This window comes from Pelobates fuscus, chromosome 2 (assembly GCF_036172605.1).
Source record: "Pelobates fuscus isolate aPelFus1 chromosome 2, aPelFus1.pri, whole genome shotgun sequence".
Taxonomy (NCBI): domain Eukaryota; kingdom Metazoa; phylum Chordata; class Amphibia; order Anura; family Pelobatidae; genus Pelobates; species Pelobates fuscus.
Window position 1 is genome coordinate 113,161,433 of NC_086318.1, and position 23,823 is coordinate 113,185,255.

At 43.0% G+C, this 23,823-nt stretch overlaps 1 protein-coding gene across 1 annotated transcript in view; it reads left to right on the forward strand.

Moving 5' to 3' along the window:
* RSRC1 (arginine and serine rich coiled-coil 1) overlaps positions 1–23,823 on the forward strand; it is a 305,983-nt gene that overhangs the window by 109,373 nt on the left and 172,787 nt on the right. The window contains exon 5 of the mRNA XM_063442593.1: positions 8,301–8,337. Coding sequence (XP_063298663.1) covers positions 8,301–8,337 — 37 coding nt within the window. The remainder of the gene's footprint in view (positions 1–8,300; positions 8,338–23,823) is intronic.

Consider the following 23,823-nt stretch of genomic DNA (forward strand, 5'->3'; position numbering starts at 1 on the left):
CTCTATTCGATTATCCCACATTCTAAGGGTATGGAGGCCGTCCAATTTTTTCTGTCGGCTTCAAATTTATCCCCGGACCAACAGACATTTATTTTGGAGGGTATCCATCTTATTCTGACTAATAACTATTTTTATTTCCTGGACTCTTTCTACCTACAGATCCTTGGGACGGCGATGGGGACTAGGTTCGCACCCAGCTATGCAAACCTTTTTATGTCATATTGGGAGGAATCCTTTATATATGGTGGTCATGGCTGGGTGCAGAACCTGGTCACCTATCGCCGTTACATCGACGATCTGTTCTGGATCTGGAGGGGCTCTGCAGAAGAGCTTACAGCCTTTTTGACACATTTAAACTCCAATTCATGGGGGATTCAACTCACTATGGACCATAGTGATAGTCAGGTTAATTTCTTGGATTTACGAATTTTTATTTCCCACAACCAAATATGTACTGAAACCTTCTTCAAGAAGGTGGACGTTAATAGTTTCATTTTTTATGACAGCTGCCATTATGGCCCGTGGCTGGACAACATCCCCAAAGGGCAGATGTTAAGGTTAAAAAGAAACTGCACAAGTGGAGAAACTTGCGAGAGTCAGATTGACAAGTTAGTAGAACAGTTCACGGCTAAAAACTACCCTAGGACTCTATTGGACAAGGCACATAAGGAAGTGGGGAAAATAGATAGGAAAAAGCTACTAGACAAATCAAGTAAAAAGATTGAAAATAAAAAGAATAGTAACAAGAATGAAGTTTCCCTAATTTTTGATTATTCAGGGAAGAATAAGGATTTAAAAAATATAATCAATAAATATTGGTTTGTCTTAAAAGAGGACCCCCTGTTAGACAAGATAATCTCGAAAAAACCAAGGATCATCTACAGGGGAGTACCGAGTATCAAGAACCATCTGGTAAAGAGCAGCTTTAGACAAGAAAATTTAAATAAGAACTTCCTCAATAAAGATGTGGGTTTTTTCCAATGCGGATACTGCTTGGCGTGCAGAACCACGGGAGCCACTAAGTGTGTCAAAAAAGAACTAATAGGGGGCAATACACAACAAGTATATAGTGTGAAACAACTGATAACTTGTCACACCACAAACTGTATTTATGTCCTCACATGCCCGTGCAATATGCACTATGTCGGCAAAACTACCCGGCAAGTGCACACTCGTATCGAGGAGCATGTGCGTAACATAAAAAGAGGTTTTAAGGAGCACCCCCTATCCTCCCATTTTATTCACAAACATCAGGGAGATGTTACCAAATTACAATTTATTGGGATAGAGAGAGTTGGTAGAAATTGGAGGGGTGAAAATCTAGACAATAAATTGTCGAAACAAGAAATGAGGTGGGTGTTTAAATTGAAATCGTTGTTCCCTAGGGGTTTAAATGGAGAATTTGAAATTTGTCATTTCTTGTAAATAAATTGTAATGTCATTTTTTGTAAATAAATTATAATGGCTGTTTTTTCCAACCTCTCCCCCCCCTTTTTCAACCAGCAGGTACTCTGCAATAATGTCAGCCTGTATTTAGTATAAGAACTGTATACTTTAGAAATGAGCATAATATATCTGCACTGTCTATCTTAAGGGATATGGGAAAAGTTAAGGTTTTTCCTGCTGTCTAGAATTGATCTCTGTTGTATTGTTTGTATAGAATTTTTATCAATTACCCTCGTATAATATCCATTGTGTATACTTAAAAATATAATTTAATGAAGTAAGAAGATGTCTCTTTGATAAATCATTATGTAGAATAATTTAGATAAGGTCTATATATACATTAGAAATAATTGGGATTAACATCACTTAGATGATTCCATTTCTTATGTGACACTGAATATAACCATTTTAGTGTGGGTGCTGGAAGGGGTTAAGTCTATGAAGTTTATTAGTGTGCAATTGAATGATTGAAAAAGATCGTGTGAAACCACGCCCCCCGACCAATGAGGCGAGAGAAGGGCGGCACTATGGACTTAAAAGGAAGACTGAAACCCCATGACGTTGTCGGAAGAAGCCTGTGGAGGCGGGCGAAACGCGTCACACGGACGTCATTGGAGGGCGGACCCGGAAGCGATCACGTGACCGGACCATAACCAGGAAGCGTTTTTTCGAATACATGTGTTTTATGCTTTTATGTGGGTGACTCTGCGAGTTTGTACCCACCACATCCAAAGTAAGGGTTTTTAACCTTTTTTATACAATAAAACGAATTGTGATACTATTCAATTGGAGGTCCTGCCCTTCTTTCCTTTTACATACAGCACAACGGAATTATCAGTGGACATATCCTCCTGACTATCCTGCAGTGTGGGAATATCCCCTCTCCCAAGGAGCATTTCAAACCCAGAGCCAGGGGTGATAGGGCTCTGGGACATGTGAGTTTATTACATATAACACCTTTTCCCCATACTATTATTACCAGATGGTCTGCACCATTATTTGTTTCTTTATATTTACAGATTATTTTAGCGCGTTCTTTTTGGTAACTATTATTCTCCTTCCCCTGCCCCATAGTGTTCTCCCTCCCCTGCCCCATAGTGTTCTCCCTCCCCTGCCCCATAGTGTTCTCCCTGCCCCATAGTGTTCTCCCTGCCCCATAGTGTTCTCCCTGCCCCATAGTGTTCTCCCTGCCCCATAGTGTTCTCCCTGCCCCATAGTGTTCTCCCTGCCCCATAGTGTTCTCCCTGCCCCATAGTGTTCTCCCTGCCCCATAGTGTTCTCCCTGCCCCATAGTGTTCTCCCTGCCCCATAGTGTTCTCCCTGCCCCATAGTGTTCTCCCTGCCCCATAGTGTTCTCCCTGCCCCATAGTGTTCTCCCTGCCCCATAGTGTTCTCCCTCCCCTGCCCCATAGTGTGCTCCCTCCCCTGCCCCATAGTGTGCTCCCTCCCCTGCCCCATAGTGTGCTCCTTCCCCTGCCCCATAGTGTGCTCCTTCCCCTTCCCCATAGTGTGCTCCTTCCCCTGCCCCATAGTGTGCTCCTTCCCCTGCCCCATAGTGTGCTCCTTCCCCTGCCCCATAGTGTGCTCCTTCCCCTGCCCCATAGTGTGCTCCTTCCCCTGCCCCATAGTGTGCTCCTTCCCCTGCCCCATAGTGTGCTCCTTCCCCTGCCCCATAGTGTGCTCCTTCCCCTGCCCCATAGTGTGCTCCTTCCCCTGCCCCATAGTGTGCTCCTTCCCCTGCCCCATAGTGTGCTCCTTCCCCTGCCCCATAGTGTGCTCCTTCCCCTGCCCCATAGTGTGCTCCTTCCCCTGCCCCATAGTGTGCTCCTTCCCCTGCCCCATAGTGTGCTCCTTCCCCTGCCCCACAGTGTTCTCCTTCCCCTGCCCCACAGTGTTCTCCTTCCCCTGCCCCACAGTGTTCTCCTTCCCCTGCCCCACAGTGTTCTCCTTCCCCTGCCCCACAGTGTTCTCCTTCCCCTGCCCCACAGTGTTCTCCTTCCCCTGCCCCACAGTGTTCTCCTTCCCCTGCCCCACAGTGTTCTCCTTCCCCTGCCCCACAGTGTTCTCCTTCCCCTGCCCCACAGTGTTCTCCTTCCCCTGCCCCACAGTGTTCTCCTTCCCCTGCCCCACAGTGTTCTCCATCCCCTGCCCCACAGTGTTCTCCTTCCCCTGCCCCACAGTGTTCTCCTTCCCCTGCCCCACAGTGTTCTCCTTCCCCTGCCCCACAGTGTTCTCCTTCCCCTGCCCCACAGTGTTCTCCTTCCCCTGCCCCACAGTGTTCTCCTTCCCCTGCCCCACAGTGTTCTCCTTCCCCTGCCCCACAGTGTTCTCCTTCCCCTGCCCCATAGTGTTCTCCCCATAGTGTTCTCCTTCCCCTGCCCCATAGTGTTCTCCTTCCCCTGCCCCATAGTGTTCTCCTTCCCCTGCCCCATAGTGTTCTCCTTCCCCTGCCCCATAGTGTTCTCCTTCCCCTGCCCCATAGTGTTCTCCTTCCCCTGCCCCATAGTGTTCTCCTTCCCCTGCCCCATAGTGTTCTCCTTCCCCTGCCCCATAGTGTTCTCCTTCCCCTGCCCCATAGTGTTCTCCTTCCCCTGCCCCATAGTGTTCTCCTTCCCCTGTCCCATAGTGTTCTCCTTCCCCTGCCCCATAGTGTTCTCCTTACCCTCCCCCATAGTGTTCTCCTTCCCCTCCCCCATAGTGTTCTCCCTCCCCTCCCCCATAGTGTTCTCCTTCCCCTGCCCCATAGTGTTCTCCTTCCCCTGCCCCATAGTGTTCTCCTTCCCCTGCCCCATAGTGTTCTCCTTCCCCTGCCCCATAGTGTTCTCCTTCTCCTGCCCCATAGTGTTCTCCCTCCCCTCCCCCATAGTGTTCTTTCCCCCCGAAACCATAGTGTTCTTTCCTTCCAACTCCTCCCCTGTCCTATAGTGTTCTTTCCTGCCCCCCCACCCCTGTCCCATAGTGTTCTTTCCTCCCCCCCTCCTCTGTCCCATAGCATTTCCTCCCCCCCCCCCCCCCCCCGTCCCTGTCCCCTGGCGTTTTTTCCTCCCCCCGTCCCATAGAGGTTTTTTTTTTACTCTCCCCCCTGTCCCATATCATTTTTTTTCTCCCCCTCTCCCAAAGTGTAACTTCCCCCTGTCTTGACTCCCACGGTACAGGATATTCAGTCTCCTGTACCTGGCCGGAATGACGGGAAGTGCTCTCTGTGAGCACTTCCTTTTAGACCGGCCGGGTACAGGAAACCTAACTTCCTGTACCGCGGTGCACATTGCTTCGCTCGGCCACGCTACACAGAGGGCTTGGCAGGAGGGAGCATTGTGCGCTCACCTCCTGGTGGTCACTCCAATCTAGCACCCCCCGGGCCTGTGCGCCCTAAGGCGGCCGCTTGTGCCGCCTTATGGACGCGCCGGCCGACCTTATTATTGGTATTACCAGGAATTATTGGCTGATACCAATACTTACAAAAAAATCTGAATATCAGCCGATAATATCAGCAAAACCGATAATCGGTCGATCCCTAGTGTTAGGAATACAAATTTGTATTCCTAATACTACGAAGCCTTCTCTGCCTCCCCTCTTTAGCACTGAAACGGTTAAAATAATTTTAACACTTACCCGATTCCAGAGCTGATCTCCCTTGGCTCTGGGTTGATGCTCCGCCTTCTCCTAAATCATCCAATGGGTGGGCCTAATGCGTATGCGCAGCAACCGCAGTAGGCCCTCCCCATAGGAAAGCATTAAATCAATGTGTTTTTTTTAATGTGGATTTGGCTGACAATGGATGTCCTCATGCAGAGCGTTAAATCATCCAGCGTCAGTTAGGCGACCTAAAGTCAGAAAAATCCCGGAAGCAGTGGCGGCTCTAGACTTTGTGAGGCCTTAGGCGAAACTCAAACATGAGGCTTGCAGCTATGGTACAGTGAGCTAGTCTCTGTATTCATTGTTCAGAGCAGTGGCGTACATACCGGGGTCGCAGGGGGCGCGGCTGTGACCGGGCCCGGTCCACCAGGGGGCCCGGCCGCCCTGCGACCCAGGTATGTAGCCAGAGGGCCAGCCTCTTCTCCTGGGGGGCCCAAGAGTCGGCCACCTCAGGGCCCCCCGAGGCTGGCCCTGCTGTCACCCGGCTGGCCGGTCCTGCGGGCGCGCGAGGGAGCACTCTCCCCTGGGTGCTCCCTCTTCAGCTCCCTCGCGCACCGTACTGAAACCGGAGCCGGAAGATGACGTCATCTTCCGGCTCTGGTATCAATACGCGGCGCGCGAGGGAGCTGAAGAGGAAGCACTCAGGGGAGAGTGCTCCCTCGCGCGCCCGCAGGACCGGCCAGCCAGGTGACACCACTGGACCCCAGGGAATACCCTCAGCTCTCCCACAGGTAAGGAGGCTGGGGGGTTAAATAAATAAATAAAAAACGTATGTTAGTGTGAGTTAGTGTGTGAGTGTGTGTTAGTGTGAGTGTGTGTTAGTGTGAGTGTGTGTTAGTGTGAGTGTGTGTTAGTGTGAGTGTGTGTTAGTGTGAGTGTGTGTTAGTGTGAGTGTGTGTTAGTGTGAGTGTGTGTTAGTGTGAGTGTGTGTTAGTGTGAGTGTGAGTGTGAGTGTGAGTGTGAGTGTGAGTTAGTGAGTGTGAGTTAGTGTTAGAGTGTGTGTTAGTGTTAGAGTGTGTGTTAGTGTTAGAGTGTGTGTTAGTGTTAGAGTGTGTGTTAGTGTTAGAGTGTGTGTTAGTGTTAGAGTGTGTGTTAGTGTTAGAGTGTGTGTTAGTGTTAGAGTGTGTGTTAGTGTTAGAGTGTGTGTTAGTGTTAGAGTGTGCGTTAGTGTTAGAGTGTGCGTTAGTGTTAGAGTGTGCGTTAGAGTGTGTGTGCGTTAGAGTGTGTGTGTTAGTGTTAGAGTGTGTGTGTTAGTGTTAGAGTGTGTGTGTTAGTGTTAGAGTGTGTGTCTGTGTGCGTCTGTTAGTGAGTGTGTGTCTGTCAGTTAATGTGTGCTTGTGTGTCTTAAGCACTTACCTTTCTCCAGCGCCGGACTCCCTTGGCGCTGGGGATCTCTCCGCCCCGATCCGTGTCTCAGCTCCGAATGCGCATGCGTGGCAAGAGCCACGCGCGCATTTAAACCGCCCATAGGAAAGCATTACTCAATGCTTTCCTATGGACGTTCAGCGTCTTCTCACTGTGATTTTCACAGTGAGAATCGCAGAAAATCCTCTAGCGGCTGTCAATGAGACAGCCACTAGAGGCTGGATTAACCCTCAGTGAAACATAGCAGTTTCTCTGAAACTGCTATGTTTTCAGCTGCAGGGTTAAAACTAGAGAGACCTGGCACCCAGACCACTTCATTGAGCTGATGTGATCTGGGTGTCTGTAGTGGTCCTTTAAGTGTATGTGTTTATGCATGCACTGGCGTACATAACGTGGTCGCAGGGGTCGCAGCCCTGCGACCAGGTGCCCGCCGCCATGTGTTGCAGCCCCGCCCGCGCAGAGTAAGCGCGCGCGCGGGGGGGGGGCCCACGGATCAGTTTTTGCACCGTGGCCCCATGGGTTGTGTGTACGCCACTGGTTCAGAGGCTTGCAGTGTCGTGGCTCCCTGTGCCACTGCACTGTGAGCTGTCTGACTGTAGTTATGGCATAATTTGCAAACTATATTATTTTGCAATAAACAAATTTAATTAGCAAGTATACTACTCGTTTATACACGAGTGCTGGGTATGGTTACATAGCCTTGTAGTAGTACATAAGTGCCAGTGTGTGTCTCTGGCATTGTCTACCTGTGTATGTGCCTGACAGTGTTTGTCTGACAGAGAGTATCCTTGTGTGTGAATGTATGTCTTTGTGAGCATTTGTCTGAGACCGTATGTGTGTGGGGTAGATGCTTGCGGTGTGTTGTGTGTATGGGGGCTGCCTGTTATCTTTGTGCATGTGTGTGTATGATGAATGTCTTCAGTATGTGAGAGGGGCCTCGCACCCGGCGGCATAATGGGCAAGCCGCTGGGCCCCCTACAATGTCTTGGTCATAGACCGAAGACCCGACATGTCAGTCTGCTCTAAGGCGATTTAGGCACCCGCTTAAATCGCCTAATTATAGAGCTGCCTCCGTCTATAAGCACCTCTAGTGAGTGACTGGTAGACTTCTCAAAAACTGCAATGATTTACATTGCAGGAACAAGGGCAATAGGGAAACTGTAACCCAGCCACTTCAATGAGATGAAGTTGTCTAGGTGCCTATAGTGTCCCATTAATCTTTATTATGTAATATTATTTAACATCTGAATATAACCATACTATTAAATAGCCCATTATAAATATAAATACAAAATATAGAGATTTATATAGGAAGAAACATCACGGACATACCTTTACAATGGTACTAATTAAGATCGTTTAATTGTAATTAAACAGAGGTACAGGGATTGTGAATTTTATGGAGATTGCATGGCTGGATGTTATGCACCTATTGGCAATGGGTGAGGCTGAAACACTTGAACTCCGTTATTAGTTGGGCTGTCTACATCCTTTAGCCATGTAGTGTGTATGTATCTGTCTGTATAATAAGAAATATATCTTTGTGTACATGTGCATATTTAATTGCTTTTCTAAGGCTTCCAGACACACGCACACTTTTTATTTTTATTTTCCCCCTTATATTTAAATTATCTATAATCTTGCCTAGTTCTGCTTTGTGCTCAGTTATTTTTTTCTTGCTTTGATTTTCATTTTTTTTTTATCGATCAGTTATGTTTTAGTTAAACCAATTAATACAAATAGAATAACATCATTTTCAATATTCAAACATTTAGATGAAATCGGCAAAGTTATCTAAATTGTGTTCGACAAGGATTTTGCAAGTATTTAAGATTTCTGTTCTTTTGTTTCAGGAGCGCTATAAACCTCAAAGCTGGATTAGAACATCTGGTAAGTCCTGCCTTTCTGTGGAACATGTGCATCATCTTTGATATCTGCATTCCAAATGAATACTTTTCAATGAGCATTGAATGCCTTGAATTGGGAAAGTCAATCATTTCCCAATGGGTTAACTTACCATTATTATATGAAGCCACTGGCACTTTCATTTATTTTATCATCTCAAGGGATTTTCATACCCCCTCCACCCCCCCCTAATTTACCTTTTTTGATAAAGAGATTAAATAGAATACTATTCTTGGTTTGATGATTGTTTTAGTTATCTGAAAAATCAAGATTAAAATTATTGGCATACCAAAATGTGTAGCACAAACAGATGTGCTAAAAAAATGTATATTGAATTCATAAATATGGCAAGCCATTTTAACTGTTTGTTTTTAAAAACAAACCTGTATTTCCAACACTATACTTTAAATACCAACTTTAGTGTGTGTCCCTGCCGTCTGAAGGCTTACAAGGTATGATTTACTTGGCTGTCAGTCCTCACTGTGCCAGAAGCATGCACTGTGAATAAAGTTAAAGGAATTCTATAGTGTTAGAAACACAAATTTGAATTCCGAATACTATAGAGCCATCTCTGCCACCCCCCCCCCCTCACCCCCCTGTAGCACTGAAAGGGTTAAAATCCTTTTAACCCGATTCCAAAACCGATCTCCCTTGGCCACCTTCTCCCTAATGGGCATGCTCAGCAAGCGCTGCAACCGCATTAGTCCGCTCCCTCCCTCTCCCCCCCCCCCCCAAGGTAAAGCATTAAATTAATGTTTTTTTATGGGGGTTTTACCGACACGGAATGTAGTAGTCCAGTGCACAACAATTGCTGTCAGGGAGACAGCCACATGTGGCATGCCAATCCTGCAGAAATCCTGTTTACAGTTAAAGTGGTATACAGAGACATGGCACACATACTACTTTATTGAGATGAGTGGTCTGGGTACCTATAGAGTCAATTTAAGTGTGTATGTTGGCCCCTCTAACTTGATTTTCTGTTTCTATTCTTAAGCACTGCCATTTAAGTGACCCTTAGTTGGGATGACGCACGTACTCGACTGAAGATCATTTTGCTCTGCCAGGCAGCGTGTTCTAATGCGTTAATGGTGCATGTATATGCCTGGTGATGTAATCACACTTTCATACAAAGTAAAGTGGTCTTCGAGTTTATGCTCACGACCATATACGTTAGTGGCAAATACGTTCTGAGTTGGGATAAGTAGAAGAGTCATAGTTTTCATTTAATGGACATGTTCTTCCCCAAATATTGTAATTATGCCACACACAAAAAGGGGTTGTGTACAAGGAAAATGTTTGAAGCAAAGTAGAGCAATCACCATGGAAACCGTATGTTCTTACTGTTTGCTCCACATTTTATTTTACCTGACATATTCTCATTCTATATAGCAGTGGTTCCCAAACCTTTTAGGTTCAAGGCCCTTAATATTTCAGTATTTTTCCGAGGCACTCCAAGTCAAAATTTCTAGGTTGCATATGTGTACAGCCCTGCAGCATTTACTGGCGCTATAGTGTAATGTACCGTGTGGTATTTGAAGGGGTGGTTGTATATAGTTATTGTGTTTTATTACAGAGGTGTGTTTGTATGTAATGTTTGTGTTTGATTGCAGGGGTGTGTCTGAATGTAATGTTTACTTTTAAATGCGGTTGTACATTTATGTGAAGTATTTTTGTTTGAGTGAAAGGGTGTGTTTGTATATTTTTTAGTTTGAATGCAGGGGTTGTGTGTATGTAATATTTCAGTTGGATTGCAGGAATGTGCTTGTATGTTGTGCTAATGTTTGACTGCTTGGATGTATGCACATACACTACCACATACACACATACATACTTACACAGATATTTATGCACATTAACACACATATGGATATAAATATACCGACACATACACACAAATTAATCTAGACACCGACAAATACCCACATATAGATACACACAGACACATACACACACATAGATACATACTGACATATACACACAGACATTTATACATGCCCACACCATGACACAGATACACACACTGACATAAAAACACACACACTGACACTCAGATGCACATACATAGATGTGTGCGCAGACCCAGAAGCACATTGACACACATATATATGTGTGTGTATATATATATATATATATATATATATATATATATATATATATATATATATATACACACACACACAGATGCACACTAATATACTCTCGCACTCTCATATACGCTCTCACACACAAACATTCAAACTCATACACTCACTCACACACACATACACACGCTCAGAATCACACACACTCAAACTCATACACACTCTGACACACATACAAGTGATTTCTTTTTAAAATATCTCCAGCCACCCTCCTGTCAGCTTACCTTATGTGCCAGGAGCATGGCTTGGAGTTCTGCTGCTGGTGGGAGTGAGGGGTCTGGAGCTCTTCTTGCTCCTATCCCCTCATGCTGCGGTTGCCTCCTCCCGCGCTCCGTGACAGGCTGTCATTTCCTCCCAGCAGGTCGACATTACAGAGGTCTGTTCGTTGTCTTAAAGGACTGCAGCACCTGACTTGGCCCCTTTTAGCAGTAATGTTTCCCCGATGCAATCATAGCACCAGGGAAACATTCCACAGCACCCCTGTGTGTACGCCCTGGGGTGCCGCGGCACACAGTTTGGAAACTGTTGCTATAAAGTATAACTTCCTGTATGTATTAAAATCCTGTTACTAAATGCTTGCAATTATCCGTTTAAAATATACACACTATGCAGTAGTCTTTTGTATCACTCTTGGCCATAAAGCTGTTACTCAACAGGTGTCAATGAGTAACTGCTTTCCTAATGCAGGTTGAACATCTTTGTCATGACCCAAAAGAGCAGCTAGAGTAGTAAAGGATGGGAGTTACATTGTTTGCATTGCTTGAGTGACAGAGCAGCTGAAATGGTTAAAATGTCACTAAGCAATTTCCGTCCGCTCTTAGCATGTTGTACTCGGATGATAGCAAACAGGCAATGATACTTTTAAATCTCATCGAGCTGTATTAAGATTGGAAATCTTTAGTAGTCTATGGAACCTCATTTTCAAGAAAATGAATACATGATATAAAATGACACGATAGTTTTCATTCAACTTCCATTACCATTTCTCTCATGAACTCTGAAGTTGATGAGATTCCTTCATTTACTCTCTAAAAGTGGTGAATAACTGAAGTGATTTGTAAAATTTGGTGCAGCTCTAACCCGGCCCCTCAGAGCTGTCAATCAGGCAGCTGGAACGTTTGCTGATCTGTCTCTGATCTGTGGTTTGCTGATTGCTTCACTAAACAGTGAACTGAGCTGTATGTAAAGATGTCAGATTATAGTCCCTTTCATACTCTTGGGACAAACTGAACTGTTTTTCCCGTAAATGTCTCCAGGTAAAATAATTACTTGTTCACAGAAATACTTATTTTATTATCAGTAAAATTAAAGTTGTCTTATTAGCAGGTGGACTAACACAATTTAACTTTTTTTTCCTGATAGCATATTTATTATAATACCCCAATAAAAAACCCAATTGCATACTATGTACTGGATTTTATTATGAAAGCCTTCCTATACAGACATAAATCTGGAGGGGTTGTTGAAGAAAAAAAAAAGGAAAGAAAGTAAAAAAACAAAACCGAGAAAGACTGGCTCTTTTACACAAACAAAAAAAAAAAAAAAAACTGGGCAAAAGAACAGAGATTTTGTTGCAATATTTATTTTCAAACCAGCATTTGTACTAATATTTAATAGTTATGATTGATAAACTCTTATGGGTTTAAAAAAAAAAAAAAAATAGTATAAAGAGAAGGAATTTTTCCCCGTTGTAGAATGTATGCCAATATTGCTTGCTAAAACACATTGAACTTTAAACAAAAGTGAAATAAACTGTACATCTGGAAGTAGACGCCAATGTCTTAATGTTTTAGTAGACGTAATAGGAGTTCAAGGAATAGATGTTTCTCTGTTTATTGCAGTTTGGGTTGTGTTTATTGTTTTTTACAGTTTAGACATACATGTCAAATACAGAGAGTGTTTGATGAAATCAACTTCCTACTTCGTTATTTTGTTGAGAGCTGAAGCGTAAAGTTTAGTGGGTAATGCAGAGTAGGGTTTAACCTGATAGTAGTGCAGAAAAATATTTTGTTAATGCATTGTAAAGGACACATCTTTAACACCTTCATTACGCTTGTTGACATGGTTTTTTGCATCTTTCTATTTATTTAAATGCTGCCTATTTACCAAAAGGGTGCAATCTGATGTACAAAAAGCCATGCAACGTTCCAGTCACATAAGTCATCAGACATGCTCTTAACCCACTATCACAGTCACCAAACAACAAAATCCCCATGGAAACCATGTGCAAACAAGAAACAAGTATTTTTCCTTCTCTCACCATTTTATTATTTTATTTTATAATGAATTCCTCCCCAGTTTCCGCTTCTTTTTATAAACCTTGTGCAGTCTATACTTATTTACTGTATCTTTTGGAATATTACTCTTAAATAGGGATGCACCGAAATTTCGTCTGCCGAAATTTTTGCCCGAAAATGGGCCTACCCTGTTATCGCTGAAAACGGGTTAAATTTGCCAGAAAAAAAAAATGATATATATATATATTTTTTTTTAGTGCATAGTTTAACAGACATGCTTGCATTAACAATTCAGATGATTATATACCACAATGAAAACATGTCAGGAATACTGCACTTGGGACCGGGGAGGGGGGGAAGAACACTATGGGACAGGGGAGGGGGGGGGGGAGAACACTATGGGACAGGGGAGGGGGGGAAGAACATTATGGGACAGGGGAGGGGGGGAAGAACATTATGGGACAGGGGAGGGGGGGAAGAACACTATGGGACAGGGGAGGGGGGGGAAGAACACTATGGGACAGGGGAGGGGGGGGAAGAACACTATGGGACAGGGGAGGGGGGGGAAGAACACTATGGGACAGGGGAGGGGGGGGAAGAACACTATGGGACAGGGGAGGGGGGGGAAGAACACTATGGGACAGGGGAGGGGGGGAAGAACACTATGGGACAGGGGAGGGGGGGGAAGAACACTATGGGACAGGGGAGTGGGGGGAAGAACACTATGGGACAGGGGAGTGGGGGGAAGAACACTATGGGACAGGGGAGTGGGGGGAAGAACACTATGGGACAGGGGAGGGGGGAAGAACACTATGGGACAGGGGAGGGGGGGGAAGAACACTATGGGACAGGGGAGGGGGGGGAAGAACACTATGGGACAGGGGAGGGGGGGGAAGAACACTATGGGACAGGGGAGGGGGGGAAGAACACTATGGGACAGGGGAGGGGGGGAAGAACACTATGGGACAGGGGAGGGGGGGAAGAACACTATGGGACAGGGGAGGGGGGGAAGAACACTATGGGACAGGGGAGGGGGGGAAGAACACTATGGGACAGGGGAGGGGGGGAAGAACACTATGGGACAGGGGAGGGGGGGAAGAACACTATGGGACAGGGGAGGGGGGGAAGAACACTATGGGACAGGGGAGGGGGGGAAGAACACTATGGGACAGGGGAGGGGGGGAAGAACACTATGGGACAGGGGAGGGGGGGAAAGAACACTATGGGACAGGGGAGGGGGGGAAAGAACACTATGGGACAGGGGAGGGGGGGAAAGAACACTATGGGACAGGGGAGGGGGGGAAAGAACACTATGGGACAGGGGAGGGGGGAAAGAACACTATGGGACAGGGGAGGGGGGGGAAAGAACATTAAGCGGGGGGGGGGGGGGGGCGACCACTAAAAGGGAAGGGAAGTTTTTCATATTAGATTAATTAAATTCATTTAAAAGTCTAATATTAATACAATTATAGGAAAAAAAACTTTTTACAAATCATTTGGGGGAAAAAAGTAATTTTCGGTTTTCGGCCAAGGGCATCCTGAATTTTCGGTTTTGGCCCAGAATTTACATTTGGTTTATCCCTAGACTCAAACATATATTTTGACTAGAATATTAGGGGGAAAAAATAAATAAAATAACCTGTACCATAATTACAGTAAACTTTAGTTTATATGTATAGGGGATAGAGCATGTGTGGATCTAGAGGGTATTAAGCAAGTGTGTGTGTGTTTAGGGAATGTAGTGTGTGCAAGTGTAAGGAATTCAGTGTGTATAGTGGATACAGTGTCTGTGTGTGTGAGTGAGTGTGTAGTCTATAGTGTGTAAAGAATGCAGTTGTCTGTGTGTTTAATGCATTCAGTGTGAAGTGGATGAAGTTTCTATGTGAAAGGGATGCAGTGTGTATGTAGTGAATGCAGTGAGTGTGTGTAAATTTTTTGGAGTGGGCTAGATCTTAGATCTCTCTCCCTGTGCCTGATCGCGGACGTGTATATATAGTGATACTAGCTTCAAATATACACAGATAATATGCTGCAATTCTGCATTTTATAACCCAAATTTGTGGGTAAAAAACAAAGTTACTTGACCTATAATAGCATTTAACTCCGTTATAGCTATGGAAACACCTCTAAAGACATGTAAACCCTGCAATGTAAGCATTGCTGTTCCTGCAAAGCAGAATTTTTTTAATTTGCAGGATTAAACAGACATTGAGATGAAGTGGTCTAGGTGCGTATTGAGCTGCTCATCTGGCATTGGGCACCAGCAGGTTTCTGAACACACATTGACATTAAAGACCTCAAATGACTCTTAGAGTTCCCATTCATATTTGGCCCTTGGCGTTGTCTGTACATTTCTAATACTGGGTTGTATCTATTAATTGCTTTGTTCTTCGGTGTTGGTGGGAAACGTATAATATTGTACATCAAAAGCAGCTCCACCCACAAATGTATCAACCATATTTTCTTCAGGCCAGTTTCTATGCACTCAAAACCCCACCTTATTGTACTCCCTGACCCCGTAGTATAATGGAGGAAATGAAGGTGAATGCTACAATGTCAAAAAGGTTCTAATTTGCTGAGCTGTACCTTTTAAAATTGCATTTGTGCTATTCAGATACTATTTCTTGCAACTTGGCAGTTGAAAGATGGGAGGATAATTTATTATAAAGTAAATCTAAATAAATTTTAATTTTTTTGTTAGATGTGAGCATTGTAAAACATAGTGGAAAGTATTAGCCCAAATTTAACCAGAAATTCACGCTGAAATTGCCATGTGAAAAGACAAAAAACAACTTCCAGTCGATAGTCCAAGCATGGCACTTTGGAGTTGAACTGTTAATAAACAATTCAAGCCTTTCAGTTATGAATGCACCCAGGACCTCTTGACACCATGTCATCTTAATTGAGATGAGGTTGTTAGCGTCCCTGGAGTTGTACTTTAATGTCCAAAATGGAAGACTACCTTTCTTGAAGTGGTGAAGAGGAAGATGGCAAACCAAAAAAATTCTCTGAGGTCTCTGACCCAGCTTATCTCCCAGAATGTTCTGAACCAAACACATGGGCCTTACAGCTGATCTTAAACCTACTCCATGTTCCAGACATATTAAATGGGACCTTGTTGTGTTCCAGCTTCGAATTGCACAGTTCTGCCTGAGGCCACTATAACACATATGTATTTGAGTTTCTAAACCATACCTTATGTGCCAGTGCTTTCCTTTCCCATAACATTTTATGGAGATGGGCAATTTTTGCCTTATACTTTAAATTTTACGGTTAGTGTATAGGATCTAGGTGGGATGCTCTCTTTTACTGTTGGTCCTCAACATCTAATTAAATATCTGTTAAGTTTGTGATACTTTGTGAGTCTCAGAGATTGCACATAGCACCGGAGTACTATTGTTTGCTAATGTGCCCTCTTTAAGACTGTTTTTGTTGCAGTCGGTACTCTGAGGAATGTAAGGATATTTTAATTGGGTAGATTTCACCTTTCCTATTGAAAAATCTGCATTCCATGGATCTTTTCATTGATAAATGTATGTGAATTGTAATATTTGTTGTTACATGGATTTTGCTTTTTCAAGCTGTTATTTCTTCATGTCGTGCATGATGTTAATACAATGTGCTTGGAAATAAATCTATTTAGAAATATTTTTATTTCAAGTTATACTATTTATCTAGAATGTATTCGAAACAAAAATGTCAAATAATTCCCCCTCACCCCCATTTTTTCCTTAAATAAATAAATCTCAATTGATACAAATATACATAACAGGTATCTTACGAAAAGCCTTGTCAGTACTTAAAAACACACAAATAAACCTTACACATAATGTTTGGGATCACATAATGAAAAAGTGCAAAATTACCAAAACAGCCTCTCTTACACAATGCATGGAATCTCATGACAACATAAATTTGTGTATTTTTGATGTCGGCTTTAAAGATTTACTTCAATTAGCGTGATACATTTGTTCTAATAAAAAATAGTAATTTATGCAAGGGGTACGGAATGAAAAGATTCCACTGTACTGTGGCAACATTTATTTCAACATATTAAATCACAGAAAGCATATTGTTATAAATGGAGTTGTTGAGCTAAATTATAAATTGTAGTTGCAGCCCTGCCATGCATCTTACACGTCCCAATTCTGTGATATTGTACTGCTTTGCCCTTGTCATCAATTGTAAATGATATGTTTGTTAAACTTGCTGACTAAATACCTGACTGAACCATTACATCTCTCTAACTGTGCTGATAGAATAGCATTGCTCGTTGTTATGTGACCTCAATTATTTTTATTTATTTTCTCCCGAACCGATTCTGCGTGCTGCACTTTGTGCCTTAATTTACCTTGACTCCAGACTTGCATTCGTAACAAGCCGATATGTACACAAGCCTCTTTATAAAGAGCCTGGGTCATGCCTGCAAACAGCTATAATACAAAAACACGTCAGAAAGAAAGTGTATTATTTTCTTTGGCACCGGCAAAAAGAATTGTACTTGGAAACGATGTTCCCCATTGCACCAGTGGTTTGTACGCAATTTCAGTAATTTGATCGTTCCTGATGAAAAGCTGACAAGATTTCACAGCGCCCCATTAGATAAAAGCAGCATGTAACCACAGGTTAATCTGCAAACAGATTTTCATGCTTATTACTCTAATGATTCCATCATATTTGATGTAGCAGGCAGCAAGCCTTTCCTCTGCTGCAACTGTGTGTTCTATTTTGATCTCTCTACTCATTAAATGATGTAGTAATTTGGCTGACCTCTGACCAGGTCCATATCTATTCATAATTGCATGTCATTCTGATCGGGAAATTACTTTAGAGAAACCAAAGTATTCATTCCTTTCCTCAAGTCAAAAAAAACTAACAAAAGAAATATTGCATTAATTTTCAAATGATGATATTACATTTAGTGCCCGGGCCTCATATATCAAAATCTGAAAACTGTTGAGTTACTATATGCGCTTAATCTTAATGGTATCTGTGGTTGTCAAGGGCATGCAGGAAATTAAATCGGAAAGTGCAGATAGAGCTAAGAAGACATTATCTCTTGATGATTGCAGTTTTGATAGGTATTTCAGTGAATTTCATTTTCACAGAATGGTAGAAGATGAGTTAGCCACCAGATTTTCTCATTTTTCTTCTACATGATTTATGGGAGTTGAGTATAAAACTTTTTATGGCGGAGCAGTTACCGAAGATGAGAGGTAAATTAATGCAGTGGGTTTCCATCTAAGCTTCATACACAAATGTCAGAGCTGTATGTACGTAATGGTTCCCCATCATTATTCAGAGTTGTTTACATTCAAAATATGTAATGAAATCTGTTCAGAATAATGAGGGAAATAAAAGTTTAGAAAATTGTAAAGGTCATGAAGTTTGAGAAATGATGCAATGCTTCCAAAATAACATTTAGGCAATATAAATTACATTATTATGCACCAGCTCTACATTATGGAGACAAGGAGATGAAGTGCTCTGGACTAGTAAAATGCTGTTAGCTTCTCTGTGAAGGATGAGAATGTGTAAAATATTTCTGATTTTCATATTCTGATTTTTTTTTTTTTTTTTTTTGTGCATAAAGGGAAAATAAGTTTATCTCACTGCTTGGCCAGCTTTTAAATCTTTATTGCGAGGATTTGACCAAGATGCCTCCCTTATGTAATATCCAGACAGTACAGGCTAATTGATGCGGATGCATTGATGAGGGTTTCTGTTATTTCCGGCAAGTTTATTAGTTCCTATAATAGACTCTGTTTTGTTACAAGATTAATCCTAACAATGCCATAGCAATTTATGTTCTGCCTGAAGAGTCTCAGGACGACACTGTTGGACGGCAGACTAATGGTAGTACAGTGACATAGTTCTGTGTTACAGCTTAACGGAGCACAGTCTGCTGCTTTGGGAACTTGTTGACCCCTCTTAGACATAAGTGTGGTATTCAGACGTAAGAGAACTGGATCACCTAGCATAGAAATGGTCAAACTCATGGTTTTTTTTTTGTTTTGTTTTTTGAAACCTTTGCTATGCAAAAATATGAATGCTGATAAGTTTACCATTTTCCAAGACATTCTACAAAAGATTATTTTATTACTGACAAAGAACATGTCTCAAACAGCAGTGTTCTAGATAAGTGGAAATTACATAGGAGGCAGTAGAGGGGAATATTTGTAGTATTTTTTTCCCTGAGAAGTTAGAGGCAGTTCCATGACTGCAATGAAAAATATGTTGCCATGTGCACCCAAAGTGACAGCAATTCTACATAGCTCTTTGTGTTGGCAGCCATGGATGATTGTCTTGTAATAATGCCCGTCAGCCTGGGGAACATGGGCTGATATCCCCTTTCTGGCCACTAAATCTAATTCCAGCTACTTGCACCTTCCCCAACATATTCTATACTTACTGATGTTGGGAAATTTGCAGGTAACAGTCTTTCTATTTCTCTTACTAAATGGAGACAACAAAGAATTACAGCCAGTCCATACATAATACAATATATATTTTTTTACATATTTAATATTTTATTTTATAGGCAGAATAGTTATGTATGGTCTGTTTTATCAAGTCACTATTGTCTTGTTTTTGCAATTTTTTTTTTTTTTTTTTTAAATTCTTTATTTTTGCTGTGCACGTAAATTGTACAGGCTGGCGAGAGGTGGCCCAAAAGCAATCCTCCGGCTTTTCCCACGCTTGACATGCACATGAATGACAGGCACATTTTTATTTTTAAATTAGGCTTAAACATTTGGCTTTAAACACAGATTGAAATTATAAGTAAGTTAGAACGTTGCTATAACCATGCTATAAGCAATCCGAGTAATGTAATTGCATATCATTAGTAGTAACATGCTAGAAACATGTACATATGACGTAAGATATCCATCGCTTCACGGTGCTAGATTAGCTATGCTTATATATATAAAACTTATACACAATAGCGTTGCTAGAATAGTGCAATAACCCTGCTATGGGCAATCCGATTAGTGTAATTGCGTATCATTAGTTATAACAGGCTAGGAACATGAACCTATGTCGTACGATAACCATCGCTTTACGGTGCTAGATTAGCTATGCTCATATATATATATATATATATATATAAAATCTATACACATTCCAAGGCATTCTGTCACTTCAGAACCACAGGGGCAACAGTATGTTGGCCTGCACTACTAATTACTCAGGGAATAGGCCGGTTCTGATGTTAAAGGTAAGTGCAAAGAAATAAACAATAATAATTTTAGCTTATCTGAGATTAAATTAAGTGTAGCTAGGTTACATGCCTAACACCAAGCACGATATCAATGCTTTGCCTCCGTCTGCTGAAAATATCAGTCTCTGCTTCATGGGCAGGGTTGTCGGCCGTAGGCCGTGTGGTGTTTGAGGTTCCGCTGTTTCACCCAATGCCCGTTTTAGCAGCCTTGCTTGTGCCGTTGGGTAAGAGGCCCTTCTGGGTTTCCACCCCGGTATGTCGTGAGCAGGTTTTCTGCCTGTTGCGTCTCCTGGGGTCTAGCTTTGTTGCTTTTCGGTCGTCGGCACGACATGCTTTGTGGGCCGCTGTGTGCAGGCTTATGCTTTGCTGCCCGTTGTTTTCTGTGGTTGCTGAGCGAGAAGTATGTCGGATCTTCTTCTGCTGTGCGGGGTCGTGAGAATTGGCGTCCAGAAGGCCCTGCGCCGTTTCCCGCCTGTTTGAGCCTGGGCTCCAGCCCCGCGTGGAGGCCACTCTGGAGCCGCTAGGGGGACTCCATTGCAAGGTATGCCGGATGGTCGGGCGAATCAACGCCGCCACCGCTCTCATCGCCCTCTGGTAGGGTTGTCTCTGCGCTTTCAGCATTGCCCAGAGGTGAAATCGTAGCAAGTCCACAAAGTCCTTTGTGTGCTTGGGTGGTGCGATGCTCGGTTGCTTGACCTGGGGCCGCGCCGCCATCTTGGCCGGGTCCTGTGGGTTTCTTTTGCTTGGTGACGAGTGCACTGCTTGTTCAGGGGTGCTTGTGGGGGTAATCGTCCCCAGCGAGGACCGGGATGTCCCCCACCGGTCCAAAGGGGGGGGGGGGGGCAGAAGGGCTGCTTTGGGCTGTTGCGTAGGAGCTTGTACCGTGCAGGGAGGTCGGCTGTCTTCCCTGGGCCTTATGCTCAGCTTTTCCGCGGCGGATCGGTGCCGGATTTGGATCATCGTGTGCTGGGTGCTGTTCTGCGTCTGCTCCCAATCACCGTTTGCCGTTTATGCTGTCCTGTCTGTTGGTATTTTCGCTTTTGGGTCCGTTATTGCAGGAGCTCCCGAAAAGTGCGTCCGGCCATCTCTGCTGTCAGGCCCCGACCCCCGTTTTTGCAACTTTTTGTTTTAAAAGATTCCAATTTCCCTCCAATGTACCATGGAGAACCTTAATCATTTTGCGATACTTTTGATTGTGCATGCTTATATTTGATGTTCCAAGATGGAACATGGAGTAAAAATACTAATACATTTATTTAATAGTGTTACTAACCCATTCCCATGTAAGAACTATATAAAATTAGTTTGAAAATGGCATCTAGAGTTCACAAAAGTAAATCTAAAATGTTTCTATAGGAGCCACATTAATGTGCTTTATTAATATCCTTTAATTATTCCAGGGCCATAATGAAATCCTGTGATTTTAACCCTCTCCAGACCATGATAAGGCCACAAGTTTCTTATGATCCGTTTAAATGCCACATGATCAATGTGTATTTCACCTCCATCACTGCGGGAAGGATTAGTTTGGAATAACACTTTGTGATTCACAGAGCAGTTTGTTTTGTTACATATTGCAATATGAACATGAATAAAATATATGAGCATGCGCCATGTAATCTGTGCATGCTGCCTAATATTAAACAGCCTCTATAACTTACTGCCATAAAGTCAGAGGAATCAAGTGGATGCAATGAAGCCAAAAGCCGGGCTCTGGAGCCATTACTGTTTACGTGATGATTTACTGAACATAAGATTACAAGCTTATCCATATATCCATAAGACATAAATTACCAGGACTTCCCCTCACTTGCATTTTTCTTCATGCTACAAGCCACATTACTCTGGAAACCAAGTAAAATAGATTAAGGCTACAGTTCATCATCCGGACCCCCTATGAAAATTAAATGTGTTGAAATGTAAAATAGGAATGAGGATGACAATTCAGTAAAGCATTCCGGACCAAGCAACATGTCAACTAAAATGGGGGAAGCATTGTCAAAAACATGTTGGTTTTCAAACCACATTTCTAAATCAACATTTGTACCTGCTTAAATATTTGTGAAGTTAGAATTGGTGTATATATTTGAAAATATCAGCCGTGAACATGTTAAGAAACCTTTAACTCAACGATGGTCCATAAACACAAGATCGTTGTGGATAAAAAACGTTAAACAAGGAGAGAGTCTATCTTCCTCAACAGTGTAATTATCCCTAACCATTTGAGATCGATTCCGATTCTGTTTTTCTACCTAATGCTTCAGTTGCCCTCTGCTATCTGTCCTTATTGTTTTGTTTATTTCACACATGATATAAGGGCTGGATTTACAAGCACAGGCACGTTTAGGCACAGAATTCTCAAGTGTCCCCCCACAGTTCCAAATGAATGTTGAATATTTAGTTGTGTGTGTGTGTGTGTGCACGTCTCTGTGTGTGAGCGCAGCAATGTTTGTAATATTGTGGGTAGCAGCATGTGTTGTATTGTGTGTGTACAGTGAGGGTAGAAATATTTTTTAACAGTGTGTGTATTTGTCATTTTGGTACTTCTGGCCCCAGCCTTAGCCCTTCTATCTCTTGCAGATCTATGTGTTCAGTCTGAGGGGCTGGGAGATCCAGAGATTAGACTCCCCAGGGATCCCAGAGTCATACAGACAATCTGCAAACACCTTGGGTGCAGGTAGTGAGCGGGCTTTTAACAGGCAGAATAGGTGCATGTGGTGCCCCCACCTTCTGCACTAAACACCATCCTGAAAGCAAGTCAGCGTTCTTGTAATGGTACCATTGTCTGGCATAAATAAAATAGCCCAGCTCTAATTTTAATACATATTTACAGTTTGAGCAACGCACACCACCAATCAAACCAAGACCATATAATGCAATCCCTTTGTAAATAAACAATCTTATAGATCTTCTCCCCCTACATTTATGAAATGAATCTTGTTCTGTTACTCTTTTTCTAGTTCCTAAAACTATTATGCTTAGATAAGAACAAAAATGTATTTACTCATTTTCCTTGGATGACCAACAACTCACATTGGTCTATGACAATACTATTTATACATCATCAGATTCTTTAAGGATTTGTCATATGACTGGGAATTGTGAGTTGTATGAAAACTGCAAGACTAGTACTTAGCCCCTTAAGGACACATGACATGTGTGACATGTCATGATTCCCTTTTATTCCAGAAGGGGTCCTTAAGGGGTTAAAGGGATCCTATAGTGCCAGGGAAAAAAAAATCTGTTTTCCTGGCACTATAGTGTTAATAGGTCCCTCGGGGCTGAAGGAGTTAAAAACCCTATGTCCCCTCGGCGCTGGCTCAGGCTCTGCCCATGCTGCTCCCCAGCCGACGGGGGAGACCTAATGCGTATGCGCGGCAATGGCCGCGTGCGCATTAGACCTCCCCACAGGAAAGCATTATTCAATGCTTTCCTATGGGTAAAATATGACGCTGGAGGTCCGTGAGGACAAAAGGCAGTGTTTACATTACAGCCTAGAAAGACCATATAGGATAGCATTGGGAGCCTATTTCACATGCATGGCAAAATGCAGTGTTGCACCAACCAGCATCTCCTCATAGAGATGCGTTGGGTCATTTCATCTCTCATGCAGAATGGGGAGACACTGATTGTAGGGAATTAAGGAACAACAGACTAGGAATCACCTCAAGTTGCCGTCTGAGTGACTAGAGATGTTACTAGGCAGAAATATAAACATTGCATATTCTCTAATAAGGCAGTGTTTACATTGAAAAGCGTGCATGCACAGTATAAACATGCCAGAATCCCTACATTAAGCTGTAGTGGTTCTAGTGACTCTAGTGTTTCTATAGTTAAAAACCTGGTTACTAACTTTTTTAGCTGGCTCCTA